The 16652-nt window shown below is 47.7% G+C and overlaps 1 protein-coding gene across 5 annotated transcripts in view; it reads right to left on the reverse strand.

Moving 5' to 3' along the window:
• EPB41L4B (erythrocyte membrane protein band 4.1 like 4B) overlaps positions 1-16652 on the reverse strand; it is a gene marked incomplete at its 5' end in the record, with an annotated part of 121309 nt that overhangs the window by 66586 nt on the left and 38071 nt on the right. For all 5 annotated transcript variants that reach the window (XM_080671421.1, XM_080671419.1, XM_080671420.1 and 2 more), the window contains 4 exons: positions 3788-3840; positions 5714-5758; positions 7631-7709; positions 9079-9121. In XM_080671421.1, the coding sequence (XP_080527547.1) occupies positions 3788-3840; positions 5714-5758; positions 7631-7709; positions 9079-9121 (220 nt within the window). The remainder of the gene's footprint in view (positions 1-3787; positions 3841-5713; positions 5759-7630; positions 7710-9078; positions 9122-16652) is intronic.

Here is a 16652-nt window from a genome sequence, read left to right on the forward strand (position 1 = left end):
TTAACACAACAAATCCAATCAACCGACCAGCCAGCACATGCCCGAGTCCCTCCAGTGACAGCAACTGGCTGTGTCCCCAAGCAGCCCTCTCCCTGCCCCACGTGGGCTGTGCCAGGCCTTGTGTGGCTGCGGAGGACTGCAGCTGCTGGCAGAGGTCGATAAAACTTCCCCGGTCACACAGAGGAAGCATTAATACAGACTGAGACGGGTGGTGGGAAGACTGTACGAGACCGTGTCTGACCTGGGAGGGACCTGGTGAATGTTTCCTGGCCTGATGCAGCCCCTCTTCTGGACAGCAACCCTGGGACCACCAGGGGCCTGGGTCAGGGTAGGCAAAGTCACTCACGAAGACTGCCCTGGAAGTACTGACCCACCAAAGGCGAGGTCTGGGCTTCTGAGGTGGGAGGCCACCCCTGACCACTGACTAAGGGGTCACCCTGAAACTGGTGACCTGGCAAGCCCAGAGGGGCAGTCTGGGAAGAGACCTTGATATGAACCACTCTTCCCTTGCACCACGGGCCGAAGGGAGGCAGCGGAGCCCTGCGCATAGTGGTTGTGTGTGGACAAGGCCACTGACACCATCAAGCATAGGAGAGAGAAGCCAGACCATGACCAGGGTTCCCTGGGGCTCGCAAGGGGGCTGCCGTCCCTCCTCACCACGACTGGGCTAAAACGGGCCCAAGGGAGATCACTTGTGAGATAGCATGTCTGCTTTCCAAGAATCTGCTGGCAAAACCTGACACTTGCCCCTAGCCGGCTTGGTTCAGTGGATAGATAGAACGTGGGCCTGCGGACTGAAGGGTCGTGGGTTTGATTCCGGTCAAGGGCGTATGCCTGGGTTGCGGGCTCGATCCCCAGTAGGGGGCGTGCAGGAGGCAGCCAATAAATGATTCTCTTTCATCATGGATGTTTCTATCTCTCTCTCCCTCTCCCCTCCTCTCTGAAATCAATAAAAATATATTTAAAAAACAAACAAACAAACAAACAAAAACCCTGACACTTCCCTCAGTCTGCGAACACTGCAGCCCAGGCCCCACTGTGGAGGGGGCGGAGAGAGCGCAGGCACAGGAGGGTGGAGCCCACCTCCGCCGTATACTATCTGTGTGACCTGGGCACGGCACTCCACCTGGGTCTCTGAGCTTTATCTGTACATCAATACCTGCTACAAGGATGAAGTAAGATCAAGGCACACAACCAACGATTATTCCTTCTTTCCTCCCTTGTTTTTCTTTTTGCCTGAATTGAATTTGTTATCTACTGGAAATTTAGTTCCCCAAAGAGCAAGCCACTGCATCCTAATGCCAGAAGCGCCATTAACTCAAGGGCAACCACAGCAAGACGGTCTGCAAGGCTCACGCACGGAAGGAAACACGACCTTTCACGTTATGCAAACCCACACAGATGCTCTAGTGATCTGTATAGTCTGGGGCAAGCTGGCTCGGCTGTGGTTGAACCAGAAAGCAGGCTACCGCATTCACTGTTGGGATGGGCAGAGGGGACATGGAGGAACAACGGAACAAGAACTTCCCGTAGACATCTGCATGTCTAAGTCTCCAGTCTTTTCATTTGTACCTCACATAATGACTGCATCTAAATTACTCTAGTGGCTCCAACTCAGATGGGTAGTTTCTTCAGGAAGGGCTCATGGAGAGCTGATGTTCTGGCCTGCATGGGTTCCGGGGCAAGGTATGTAGTTCTACTAGAGCTGGACTTGGTGAAGGTGGTGATGCCCTCATCACCCGGGGGGTTGGGGGGCGTAGGGGAGTGGGCAATGACATGTGCCTCATCCTCTAATCATTCAAGATAACCGACAGGTTTACATATTGTGCCTCTGGCCTTAGGAAGAAACCTCTCCAGTGGACTGGGGACCCTAGGTCTGACATGGCTGCTTTCATCCCATAAACTACATCCTGACATCTGCTGCTGGGCCACCAAGCCTGATGTTGTGACCTCCTGGCAACTCAGAAACTCCAGGGTGAATGGAGGCTACTTGACAAGCTGGGGAAATCTACACCCAGTCAAAGTGGACAGTCCATTTCCAAGTTCCCCAAGCCATTACATATCCTTATGGCACTTACATAAGGACTGTGGTATTAGGAATATATGTCCCTCCACGCCCCCTTCTTCCCATCCCATCAGTGAATGCGGTAGCTTGCTTTTCAGGTCAACTACAGCTGAGCCAGCTTGCCCCAGGCTGTAAAGATCACTAGAGTGTCTGTGTGGGTTTGCATATGGATGTGAAGCATTTGGCACTGTACTTGGCAAAGACAGTTACTGATGGCAATATGGTCCCCTCTACCACCAATGCCTTCACACCTCAGGGGCAGGATCCCCCTTCAATCAAAGTCCTTGGGGGCCTCTTCAACTTCATTCAATCCATTCTGCACTTACTGAGCACCTACTATATGCCAAGCCCCCAGTAGAGAATAAGAACGTTGACTAAGGAATGAGAGTATCAGAGAATGGCAATAACCTGAAGTCATTAAAAACCATCTTGATGAGTGTAAACATGACAAAATACATGTACTAAAAAATGCCAAGTAGAAAATCATACAAAAAATTTGTCTATGACTCTGCACAGAATAACATTTTGAACACTCCACTCTAAACACATAGACAGAGTCTCTGTTTGTCTGTGGCTGGCAGGACGCAGGGTTCCTGCCTTCCTTCCACTTGTCTATTATGCTGTTGTCCTGGCTTTCTATAATAAGCATGTACTGACTTTATCATCTGAGATCAACTTTCAGAAATTGGTAAATACAAAAGTGAGAAGGCAGATCTTATTACGATGTTCAAAAATAATTAGTAATTATGAATGAATAATTCATTATTCCGTGGATGCCAATGAACACACTGGTAAATGAGTCCACAGCATATGTCTACCTGATGTACTGATGAAATTCCTTATGTGCAATTTACACAACAGTATCCTCTTAATTAGTGCTGGGGATGGTGGCAAGTGACGGTTTCTTGTGCATTCAGATGCATCACGATGGAATAGTCAATGCAGCAAACCTTTACCATCCAATTCCCACCCACATGCCGATGACTCCCCTGGCGATGCTTCTGACCAAGTCAGACTTGCATACTCAAGAAGCTAGTGGAGGTCCCACTGGCATCTCTCGGCCAAGACACCCTACACTCATGTTTCCTCCACCAGATTCCAACTCTTCTTCTACCCTGAGTCATCTCTGACCTCTCTCTCCACACTGAAGTCTAATGTCCATGTCCTTCTCCTAGCTTGGACAATGCTCTTTTTTTTTTTGCTGTGTGTGTGTGTGTGTGTGTGTGTGTGTTGAAACCTCAGCCCTAATCAGTTTCTTTTTATCACAGCAACACCTCCTCACTGCACCCCCAACCCCAGCCTCCAAAGGCGCTACTGCTGACAGCATGAAATCCGTGCTCTTTAAAGGGGTCCAAAGGCACCCATCTACCCAGCTTCTTGAACCTCACCCTCTGACACCACTTAACTGCTGGCACCTCTCTGCACATGCCTTTCTACTTTGATCATATTCATTTAGTAACCTCCCCCCGCCCCGGGCCCTCCTCTTCCAAGCCTCCTGCAGGTCTCCACTCCTAAAGGGACGACACTGTACTTTGTACATACACAGTATGTGGTCCTGCCATGTGGTCCTCATGGGACTGCAAGCTACTTGAGGACGGAGACCATATCGTATTCATTGATACCCCCAAAGCACAGCACTGTGCCTGGTACACAGTAGACACCCATTTGTTGAAATGGAAGTAATGACATTAGAATACTAAGGACCACTAAAGAACAATGTACCTTGTAGACAGAGAGCAGCTAATTCCACAGCCGTCTCATATGGGCATTTCAATCTTGAAAAAAAAAAAAAAAAGAAAGAAATTAATTCTGTACATGGACTTTAATACTCCTAACTATACAAAATGTCATTCAAGTCATTGGTCAGAAGGTAATGATCTTTAGGTCATAATTCTTGATCTCTGGTTTCTAGTTCTGCTGTCCACATTAAATAATGCAACCAAGCTGACTTGCATTACATACTTCCCAAAGTCAGTTCTCATCATAGGGTGAAAGAATCCAATCTAGGTCTAGGTTCTATCAACCCTGTGGGCAATTTTAGCAAGTTTCACAAAAAAAGGGGGGGGGGAGTTTGGGAAATACAATGAGAAGCCTTCCCTTTGGCTTATTATTTTTAAACTTATTTTATCTTGATATAGTACATGCACCTTTCCAAGCTGCCTTAAATCCTTCTGGAAACGAGGTCATAATATTAAAAGTAAGCAGACAGACACAGTATCTTACAGTGCCAGGACAGCTGGATACACTCAAGCTTTCTCATAAGTATAACTGAGATTGAGCCATAGACAGGTATTACTGCAAATCAGGATCTCATTCGTATTTCACATGACACATTTAGTTAGAAAAATAATAATGACGTACATTGGTATAGCACTTCATAGTTTTCAAAGCCTTTCATCTATATTATCCCATTTGGTCAATGCACGGAGTTTGTAAATCCCTAAGACGTGTGTTGCCAGTGCTCCCCATCCGCCATTTGGAGATGAGGTGCTGAGTGCAAGATTGCCTTGCCCAAGGTCATCCAGCCAGTAGGGGGCAGTGCTGGAACCAGAACATCCACCTGCTTTGAAGTACAATCAGTACATCAGGCTGAAGTGCATGGAAACTGCAAAGTACTATACAAATGCAGGATGTCGGCCATTGGTATTTTTCCAAACTGAGGACATTTACTAGAGTCGAGAGGCCTTCAGGATGAGGAGCACGGTATGGAGAAAGGGGGAGGGAGGTCAAAATACACACACACTCATAATACACACATCAATCAAAGATCTGTATTGCATGGCTGAGGAAGGCAAATGTATACACTGTACAATCTACGTGTTCTATAGCGTATGTTCTACAAAGGATTTTATAGCAGGTATTCTATGGAGGGTTTGCAAATTCAGAAATCGCATTTTTAATTCCCTCCGGATTACATTCAAAATCAAAATGTATTCTTGTCAATATCAGGTGTTGCGTTTTAGATTCAGTAGAGTCTTAAAAGTTTTTCATGTACAAGAAAATAGTCAGTACTTGGGCTGAACAATGACACCGCTGTAAGAGCTCGGACTGTAAATCTCGTATCTTTAAAACAGATTAACACTGCATGTAAAATCAACCAGGTCAGTGCCCATGCGCCTCATCCTCAACAATCACCGTGCAGCCAGAGGCCTAGTGTTTAAAAACCACGTTTAAGAGGGGCAAAGGAAATGAGATGAGATGTCTAAACCTCCTTCTATCAGAATCAGGACATTACCTCTTTATGTTATCTGATGCCGATGGTGATGAATGAAACTTTTTGAGTGTCCAAATACTTGTAAGTGTATACATACTAATAACGTATCTTGCTTGCAAATACGACAAAAGCCATTATGAATGGGGCAGTGATGTGATCAGGGAGAGAATAATTCCCAAATACACATCACTTAAGATATTAAATGCTCTTGGAAATGCTTCAAGCCATAGAGTAACCATTTAAAATAAGATGATGACAGTGATACAAGTATTAGACTCACTTTACAATGCCTGGTGTACTTTTTTTTTTGAATTTTGAAAAGGGAACAAGGGTAAGAGAGTTAAAAAAAAAACAAAACAAAAAACAGTGAGTCATTTAGAAATATACTATATGATCTATCCTGGTTTTAGGAGTTAGAATAAAAATGTACTTACTTTCCTGAAAGAATGTCATGCCTGAGTTGTAAAACAAACAGGTACCTGACAAACATATACAAAAGTCAACAGAGGATCACTCTTTCCCACTCGATCCCGACTGCCCAGCATGAACCCGCCCGGCACGCAACCCCAAATTCTGCATTGTAAGGAGGGAGTCCAACTCCAACGGGAACTGTGGTGGAAGCATCTCCTCCCGAGTCTGCAAGAAGGCATCCCAGAACCTAACTAGGAAGGTGAGTGCGTGTAGGAACTCGCAAGATACTTGGAGGATGGAACATGGGACACGGCAGGGTCCAATGACGGCCGCCACGCCCCCCTCCGTGTCCCGGGAGAGCGCCAAGCACTGCACGCGGCGCTCATACACAGCAGGCATGCGACGTGTCCAATCACACGGGCAGGTGGAGCCACCGTGTGGGGCCCTCAGCCAGCCCCACCAGGGAGTCCAGAAAAGGCTGCATCTGACTGTATCAACGAGTTTACAGATGACTGTCGTTAGCAGCTGCGTAAGACTTTTTTCCTAATGCAGTTTAACTGCAAACTCCATCTTTTAAAAAACTGTGTACACACACACACACACACAGAACAAAATTCAAAAATCCTGGAACTAAACTGCAGCTGCTGTTACAGGAGTAATAAAAAATGGGAAAGCAAATAACACAAGTAGGGTTCACTTAAGTAAAAAAAACTAAGTGTCTTGGCCTAAACAAGTAGTTTCTTACCAGATGCATGTGAGCATCGGAAGCACTGTAGAGAGCTTTGTAAAAACCAAAAGGCTGCCCACGGTCCCCACTCCATACCAAGGGAGTCAGAGTCCCCAGGAATCTGATTTGCTCAAAAGCTTCCCACGTGTTTCTGATTCACACAACCCTGGTTCAGAACCGCTGGCTTTGATGACAGCTAGGAGCAGCATGTTTCATAAAGGACTCGGAAGGAAAATACTGGAATAATTTAATTTGTTTGAACTTTGAAAACAATGCCGATAGTCACTCTCCATGGCATGGATATAAGACAATGTGGGTGACCCAGAAATCAACGGGGGAGAGGGGGCCTGAAGGTTCTATTCCAGAATGTTCCTGCCTGTGACAAGTGCTTAACCACCACTGAACTGAGTATTCCCACCAAGGAGGACAGTGTGACATGGCCCGAACTTCCAATTCCTACAGGAAAACCTAACTCCAGGAGCCCCGTAGGCCTCTCCGAAGGGGAGAGGGGGGTGAAGGGTGATAAGCAGTCTTTAAAGTGCTGCTTAGGTGGTTATCTCCAAGCTAGTGATACCCAGCACCGGACTACCCAGCACCACTACTGTCCATCACAGACAATGACAAGGAGGTTCTGGGGACATCGGGCAGGACTGGGCAGAGAATCTCACTGATAAAAGGGTGGCTGGAGGGAAATGCCACACCTAAAATGTTTTAGGTCTCTTTTGCTTCAACGCTGTTTCTGAAGTCGGGTAGACATAAAAGAAATCCAGTGGGGATGAAAGATAACATAACGAGATTCTAACAACGTTGGCATTGTAACAACCAAGGGAATATTTTGCAGTCCCTTAAGAGAAAATAAGATAGCAATTTTGGACTGAGAAAGGCTCTTCCAATCCCTGCTTTCCCTTTTCTTACTGGACACAAAAATGAAGTGCCACAGAACAACTAACCAAATCACCCAAGGTCAACCAAACAAAAATGTGAGAAGAAAACAAATCTTTGCACGCTGGCTCATGAAGAAAAAGGTCAAATTAAGCAAAGTGTGGATTTTCAACAGAATACAGAGATAAGCACAGGCAAAGTGCTCATACCTCTTGCTCAGAATGTAAGGGCAGCAGAGGGAGGAGGAGGCAAACCCACAGTTTAGGAGACCCATAAACTACACGTGAGGCAAGTGCTATGAGGGCGGATTTTGTTCTGCATTTTGTCCTACCTTGTAAACTCTTCACGAAGGTTGTTCGGTTCTGAAGAATAGTATTTAACTCGAAAGTGCAAAGCATAAGCAGGTCCAACTAAACATTTGGAGATGGAAGGTTGAAGAAGATCGCGGAGTGGACAAAAGGAAAAACACATTCAGTTAACACATTCAGCACCACACTGGGAGGGCACACGAAGCTAGTAAGTTCTTTTCCATCCTAGGCTGGAAAACTAAAAAGAATCATGGCAGCAAAGGTGGTTTCCCTGCTGGAGGGAAACAATGATCATCTAGAGCAGTGGTTCTCAACCTTTTTAATGCCACGACCCTTTAATACAGTTCCTCATGTTGTGGTGACCCCCAACCATAAAGTTATCTTCGTTGCTACCTCATAACTGTAATTTTGCTACTGTTAATGAATCGTAACGTAAATCTCTGTGTTTTCCGATGGTACAGCAGCGGTTCTCAACCTGTGGGTCGCGACCCACAGGTTCAGAACCGGTAGCAGTGTCGCCTAAAACCATCGGAAAACACAGATACTTACATTACGATTCATTAACAGTAGCAAAATTAGTTATGAAGCAGCAACGAAAATAATTTTATGGTTGGGGGTCACCACAACATGAGGAACTGTATTAAAGGGTCGTGGCATTGGAAAGGTTGAGAACCACTGATCTAGAGCAAGCAGGTCAAACTCATGGCCCACGGGCCGCATGCCTCGTTTATTTGGCCCATGTTAGCCTTTGAGTTTGACATGCTTGATCTAGAGCAGTGGTTGGCAAACTCATTAGTCAACAGAGCGGCAAACCGCGGCTCGCGAGCCGCAGTTTGCCGACCACTGATCTAGAGGAATTACTAAGAGCTGACATTTCATTCTCCCCACTGATTGCCATGATGCTTCACACGGATATTAACTTTTTACAAAATACTAATGGGCTAAAGAAAAGTGACACATAAACAACCACGTGTTCTGTAATCTAAACACCACACCTTAAAGCATGGAATTTTAAAAAATGACCCATGCATTCACAACACTGAATAAATGTGGTAGGTACCACACTGGTAACACCAGAGCTGGGCCTGACTCACAGAGCCCTCCGGCGCCCCATTTTCTGAGTCTCCTCTATCACTCATTAGAAAGGACTGTGACAATGTCAGGTCCTGCCTCTGAACAGCAGATGAGTCGGATCTCACTGGCAGGGGTGTATGACTTCAAATGAGAGCATAGTCTGTTTTTTTAATATCTACTAAAGACTCTTGATCAAATTTTAAACTCGAACACGTGGCCAGAAATTTTAACTCCTCAATTTTTAATTAAGAAATTTAAAATGATCAGCTTAAAATGGAATCTTTTTAAATAACAGTTCCCAAGTTCTAGAGAAAACAGAACACCTCAAAACACTGGCAAAGGAGTTTACTTTCCCAATAAAAGAAATAGATGAGTAGGCCAAATGCGGCTTACTTACTTTTCATCTGCTTTTTAATGGGTTTGGAATGATCCAGCCAGTGCTGAAAGAAAAAAAAAGTGTTTCTTTAGGAATAGTGCATCAGCTAGAGTATACTAGTACAGACCCGAGTTACCCTCCTCTACTACCCATAGTAATTCTACCCGTAAAAACCAGAGGCTGGACCAGATCACGCGTTCTTGGGCTGGGGATCTGCAAACTGCTTGGGAAGGTATAAAAAGACAATCTACTATGCACATAGTGAATTTTTTGCTGGGGAAAGGGCCCATAGTTTCCAGAAGCTTTTCCAAAGAGGAGCCTGAAAAAACTTAAAACCCTTTAACTAACTGGTCTGTGAAGTCCCTTCTCGCCAGTGGAACCAACGGCCTCTTCCTTCTGAGTTCCTCAAGTTACAATCAATCTTCCCCAATTATTCCAAGTCTATTAATCTGGTAAAGACTACAAACTGCACTGCTGAGACTCCCTGATCATACTCTGGTCTTGTCGTTGTTGCCCTAAACTCTACAATTATAAAACCTAGCTCTAGCAGATTTTGCTCAGTGGTTAGAGCATCGGCCTGTGGACCCAAGGGTTCTGGGTTTGATTCCTAGTCGAGGGCACATGCCTCAGTTGTAGGCTCAATCCCCCGAGCTGGTCCAGGTGTGTGTGGGAGGCAACCAATTGATGTGTCTCTCTCACATCGATGTTTCTCTCTCTCTCTCTCTCTCCCCCACACACACCCCCTTCCCCCTTCCACTTTAAAATTGTAAAACCATAATTCATGACCCCTTTATTCTTTTTCCAGGGGGATGACCCACAATGAAGATGGGAAGACAGGCAGGGACTTGCCTGAGAAACTTGCTCTGGTCAATGAAGGCAATTCAACGTCCTCTAGTTTTTACCAGAACAACCACTTCAGTCTTACCCATCAAGGCAATGACAAAACCATTACCGCACAGAGAAGTTTTCTATAACATCGAAGTTCTTGAGGCTGCAGTCCCAATGAGCCTCGAAAGCTTAACCTCCATGGAAATGGGCCTTTTTGGAATGCAACACTGTGAGCCCCTCGGTGGGAACTAAGCCCCGGTGGGCAGGGCCGTCGGTTCACGTCATTTCTGTGAAGAGCGTGGCACTCAGCCGACCCTTATTAGATTCTCGAGACATCAGTGAACGTCCAACATATTTTAAGTGAGGCAAACTTTCCCCATCACTTTCCGTAAACTGGATGCACACTGTTAAGAGCATCAGCTGGAAGGACACAGCCAGAGTGTGTTTCTCACTAGCTGTTCAGAACCAGAGGCCATTCTGCCCATTGTCAATAGACTTCCAGAGGCAATCTGAACTGGGCACATTCTAACAATGAGCAAGGACAGGGCTAAATTAGCACTGTGTGTACTCTACCCCTCACCAGAGAGCCCATTAGGGCTGTGTGGGAGGAGCGGGATAAGGAAACACAAAAGCAAATATCAGATGAATTATAATACAATAAGCCGTGAGCAGTGCAGTGGGAGAACGTGGGCTTCTGTCATCTGCACTCCCCTCTCCACTCCCCGGCTCAGCAACCGTGTCACCAAAGCAGATCACCGCAGCCGGATGCTATCTCACAGGCACATGTTCAGGATGCTTTCTCTCATTGTGCACGGCTTTGAATTGGAAATGACCTAAATGCCCACCAACAAAGAAGGATTTTTTAAAAAATGGCTCATCCATATAATGAAATACTATTTTGCCTTTCAATCTGATGTGGGCCTGTAGTTACTGATGTGGCAAGAGACCCACAGCAATGTCAGATTAAAACAATCAGGCCCCATTTATACAAAATTAGTATTTTCTGTCAAGCTATGTCCAGAAAGATTTCGAGGGGTTATTTTTGGATACGGGGGTTGAATACTGTTTACTCTTTTCTTTTTTTGACTCTGAAGAATTTTTTTTTTTACTTTTACCAAGAAGATTATTTTCCTGGGGGTGGGCTGGGTGGACACTTGCATTATTCTTTCATTGGTCATTTGCCTCTCGGGCAGTTTTTGATGATCCATTTGCCTCATTAGAAGTAGGTCTCGCTGCTGCCCTCAACCAGGCAGAAAATCCTGGACTTGGCCCCGGGGAGGAGAGCAGATACAGACTTGATGAAAGTATCATCATATGTATTTTCCTGCCAAAGTAAGTATCATGCGAATGGCTATGACTAAAGCTGTTCTTCTCCCTTTCAAATGAATTCATCATTACCAGGCCAAGGAAGTTGTCCCTGCAACCAGCCTCCTAAGCTTATTAGCCCAGAGGCTCCGAGCTTAAAGGAGCGTTGCCCCATTTCTTTCCAATCTCAAGTCTCCTTATCACATTTTGGACAAAACAAGTGTAAGCCCACTATTCCTCTATTATCCAACCCTAACCTTGATCCAAGTCCAGCCTGTTTCCTTAGGTGTGGTTTTCCCCTGGTTGAGCGTTACACTCACAAATACCCAGTTCCCACCCAAGATTCATGAAACAGAATCTCAGAGCATGCGTGTTTTTCGAAGGTGCCCAGTGTGCCCATTAAATACTTAGGGCTTAAGTCCTCCCACATCCTCTCCTGCCCAGGAAGGAATGGGTCCGAATGACCTTGGGGATCATGACACACCCATGGCCCCTTCTGAAAACTGCTCTCTGAGCTCTGCAAAATCTCAGTTTCACAGTTTACCGGCCAACCGTCTGCAGCCGGCGTTAACTCAGACAGATCATGGCTAGATGCCTCTACTGGACAGCAGGCTGCTTTTCCCTCTGGCCACACTGCTAAAGGAGCTCCCTTATCCATGCAGGCTGGCCTCCATCCTTCCTGCCCAGCAGCCGCCTGGAGCCCTGCCCAGAGCAGGACCTGCCAGGATGGAGGCCTGTGAAAAGTCTGGGGCTTGCTAAGCTGGGAGAGGCATCAGAAACAGCTCCCTTTTTAAAGCTCCTTGACCCTGTGGCGTTCAGACGCGATTAGAAACCCAGTCACCATCCTAAAATGACAGATGATAAAACCTATATTGTATCCAACCAGTTCAAAGTGACCTAACTTTCTTCTTAGCGGCGGGAGCTAACCAGACTCTGATCACTGGTACTTTATCCCACAAAACCACCTCTTAACAAACACCCGGCACTAAGGCCCTACGTGGCATTTAGTAAATCAATCCTGGGTTTGGTTCGGAGGCCTGTAGCAGCAGGACCTGTCTCAGATGTTCACCTGCATCCTGGCTAAACACATCCAGGCTGCCTGTCAGCAAAGGCCCCGGCAACTGGCTCCAGTCCTCTTAACAGACGATTAAAGCCTCACTGGAAACAGAAAGGTGCATTTCTGAGCTCAAAGGGCAAGACATTGAACTCAAAAACTCTAACGGGTATTAGAAAGGGGTTTTTTTTATCTGAATTTCTCACCCAAGTCTCATCCAAGGGCAACCCTTCCCATAAATCCTGATGTGAGATGACCTGCCGAAGCCCATCTGCTCTAACTGTGCACCAGTACTGGCTATGACCCGCGTGCGGCTGGTTGTAGGATGTCACTGTGATTGGCACCTGGAATGTGTGTGGGCTTGGCGGGGATGTCTGTGAGACAGAGCCCTTAACCTGCGGGATCTGAAGCAACTTCCAGGCAGACAGTGTCAGAATTCATTGTTTGGTGGTGTTGGAAGAAAACAAAACACATTGGGCCCTATCACATCCATTTCTTCCTTAGGCCTCAGAGCCGATGAAGGTGGCTAGGTGGCAGTGGAGAAGGCGCAGGAGGTGCCCAGGATCACAGCGCTAACGAGGAGGAGGACGCAGGAGCCAGCTCTGGGTCTCCATACCACACGCAGCTTCAAGTGCCTTCTCCGTCCATGGGAAGGATCTCTCCTCCTGCTCACCATTCACACCAGCTACTTGAGGTTTCCTGGGGGATTTGTCCACGTCAGCTGCAGAGACCCCTTTATCAACAGCTTTGCATTCAGTGCCAATATTTGCACCGGGGCAGGAGAAGACTCGCCCTGCCCTGCTGGCATTCAGAAACAGGCTGCGCCATTTCTGGAGCTGCTTCACATGTACCTGTACTAAAATGAAGGAGGCACATCACATTCCAGGGCCCAGCTCTGCCACCCACCGGGTTGTGTGGCTATGAGCAAGGGCCCCCCTGAGCCTCGGTGTCCTCCTCTGTGCACGGAGCTAGCCCCTGGCACCCTGAAGAATCAGCTGAGTGTCCATGGAAACTATACTGAACCATTCAGATAGAAGGATAGTGACTAACCCCGCTCTTAGTGCTTATACTCCCCCTCTTCCCCTCCAAGTACATCGGGAGCAGTAGGGGTCGCTCTGTGGTTTCCTGAACACAAACCAGTCCTCCCTGCCATTTTGTCAGGTGCTGGGGACATTTGCCACCAGAAGGTGGCAAATGCGATGACAATCACCAGCGATGACACACTCTCACCCTTACCTTGCAGCGTTGGGTCCCTCATCACCCATCTACCCAATTCCACACTACAAAGACCAGAGGAAAAACATCTCCCAAGGCTTGAGAGAAAGGCCCAAATCACCTTTTCTGCTCTTCCTGCTGTAACACTTACCACCTTAAAACGTCCCCCTTATATGTTGGGAGGGGCTGAGGAATGGACTGACAATGGCCACACCTGTGGAACACCTGCCCCGGTGATGCGCAGGGCTGCTCCTGCTTGATGAGGAGGTTATTATCCCTCAAATCCCGGCTGCTCCTCTGCTGGCAGTCCTCTCGTCCTCTGTGGCCCACCCCATGTCCACCCTCCCCCTGGGACACCTTGTTTATCTCATCCGTGATGCTTAGGCAGCCAGTCTCTAGGCTCCCCAAGTGGAGGACTGAACCACTCTACTCCAAGGACCACCTGTCTGGCTCCCTCACCAGAATGTGGCAGCAGCGACAGGGTCCAGCTCGCCTCTCCACTATGGAGCTTGGCATTGAGTAAGCTCCAAGTCAAAGTCTGCTCAATGGCTATTGACGGAACATTCTCTTTCAGTGTGTGTGTGTGTGTGTGTGTGTGTGTGTGTGTGTGTGTGTGTGTGTGACGTTACCATGTGCAATGGAAGGAAAGTGCTGGGCTTTGGAAGAAGGCCAGGTTCTGAGTGGTACCTCTGTCCCTTACTTTAACTTTTACAAGTTAAAGTGTCTCTGAGCCTCAGCGTCATCATTTGTAACATGGGTCTGTGCCCTGGTCAGCTGAACAGATCAGTGACGAAGAATGTTAGACATGAATTACGTAAAGCCTTTAGTTGCCTCAATCAGAGGGGGTGGAGGTGGGCACCTCAGTAAACAGCAGCTGTGAGAAAGCTGGGGGGTGCAGGCTCTCCCAAGAAAGCTTTGATATGCAAAATCAGAACCCTTGCCCCTGCTTGGAGCTGTTTAAAAGTGAGGTCTACTGAGAGGATTCCCAGGTGGACTTCCTGCTTTGATATGGGAAAGGAAACAGGAGGCTCCAGCCCCAACAGCTAAAAATAGGAGATGCCAATAGACTCTGACCTTGCTGCAGGGCTGGGCAGGGCACTATGGAAACCAGGCTTGGCTCTGCAGGGAGCTGGGCTCGGAGCTGGTGACTTACTCAGGGGCTGTGCCAAGAGCTCTGCCCGGGCCAGCCCTCTGGTTTGCATGTCAGGGGCTGGGAGGGGGTGTCGATCCTTGCAGGAGCTTCAGTTATGGAGCAATAAGCCAGGTGCCCATTTGTTATCCCACTGTCCCCAGAAACACACCCGCCCTCACATCCAGTCACCTGCCACCAACTGCCTTGTCCCAGGTTCTCAGAAAAATCAATGATACCCCGGAAGCCGAAGGGCTCTTGTCTAGATTGCTAAGGGTTCGCCCCCAGGTGAGACAGCCTGCAGGTCCCAGCTAACCTCAGCCTGTCACCTCTGGGGCTGGGATGACTTCTGGTCCCCTTCAGAATGCCCAGCTGGGGAGAGGAAACCCACACCCATGTCCGATTACAAAACCGCGTCTGTTCCCTTAGTTCACAAAACCCCTCAACTTCCCTGTGACACAGATGTCACCACAGTGACGAAGCCCGAGGCTCGAGAGCACTTGAACCTGAAATCGTAAAAACCGGGCTTGAGTCAAGCCGGGCTTCTCCCTGAGTGACTTGCCAAGGTCTAAGAGGCTTTGGGTTCACCACTGAGAATGGGGCGGGGAACGTTTTTTTCTGCCAAGGGCCATGTGGATATTTATAACATCATTCGCTGGCCATACGAAATTACTAACTTAAAAACTAGCCTGCTATATTTGGTCAAATATTTAATGAACTCGCACCTAATGCCTTGGCAAGGCCAGACCAGATGATTTCTCGGGCCTTATATGGCTCACGGGCCGGATGTTCCCCACCTCGGATCTAGAAGATGGAAATACGTGGCTCCTAACATCTCTCCTGGGTCTAACGACTAGGGTTCTCAGGTTCTCTTGGCACAGCTCTCTAAGTCACCAAGATCCACCCAGCTAAGAAGAGGAAGTCCCAAGTCTTCGGACTAATCAGAAAGGCTTTGTTTATTTATATACACACATGAGAAGCCCAGCCCAACGAGCAAGCTGCCACAGAAGGCTAAGTGGAGGAAAGCCCTCTGAGAGCTCAGGACGTGCTCCGTGACGGAGTCGGAGGTCACCTGAGACGGTCTTGAAGGATGGCCAGAAGTTGAAATGGGGTGAGAAAGGGCATCCCAGGAGGGGAACCAGCACCAACAACAAAGGCAGTGAGTGCAGGCATGACCTGCACCCGGCCTAGAAGGAGCCCAGGTTAGAAATCACACCAATTAGCAGATGAGGACCTTGTACCTGCTTTTGTGGGGAAGGAAATCACATCCGTTCACACAGCGGGATCCTGGAAAGGCTTTAGGGCCTGCAGAAAGCTAGCATCTGTAGGTGTCTGACCTGGGAAGGAAGCCTGGATCCCGCTGTGAACACACCTCCTGCCGCACGGTGACAGGGCACTGGTGGATGGAACAGCTGGCAGCCAAGTGAGCAGACTTGGCTTTCGAAATGGAGTTGCATCTTTGACTTTCTGGGAATCCGAGTGGCTGGAGAGGGGTCATCTGGGGAGGAGGTCGTGCCACCAGGGCAATGGGTACTTGGCTTTAATGGAAGAAATGAGAGAGATTGCCTCCCTTCTAATTAAGAAAAGATTTGTGGGGCAGATGTGCCTGCCTCCTCTTTAGACTCGGAACCACTGAATGTTAGAACTGGAAGAGCTTTTGGGAGAATAGGTCCAAGAAACCCATTTTACAGATAAGGAAACTGAGAACAAAGAAGACTTGTCTAAAACCCGCCAAATGAGTCAGGGGCAGAGCCAGATACAAGGCCCAGGTGTGACTGCTAGCCCAGGGCCACAGATATGATGAAGTCAAAACCACCACACAGTATTCCACAGGTTAAAGACACAGGAGAAGGCAGGATGGAGAAGAGTTTCAGGGAAGAGGAGAGCTGAGGAGTGTCAGGTGCTGGGGACAGAACTCAGGAAGAAGCAGCTGGAAATGGAACTGTCCTTGTAGGTTTTGGAAAAAACCGCTGGAGAAACAGGCTACTCCCTAAGACAAAATGGCAGGGAGGACTGGTTTGTGTTCAGGGAAAGAAAACCAGTTATTTGAGCTAAATGAGCTCA

Source organism: Plecotus auritus, assembly GCF_963455305.1.
Source record: "Plecotus auritus genome assembly, chromosome: 5".
Lineage (NCBI taxonomy): Eukaryota > Metazoa > Chordata > Mammalia > Chiroptera > Vespertilionidae > Plecotus > Plecotus auritus.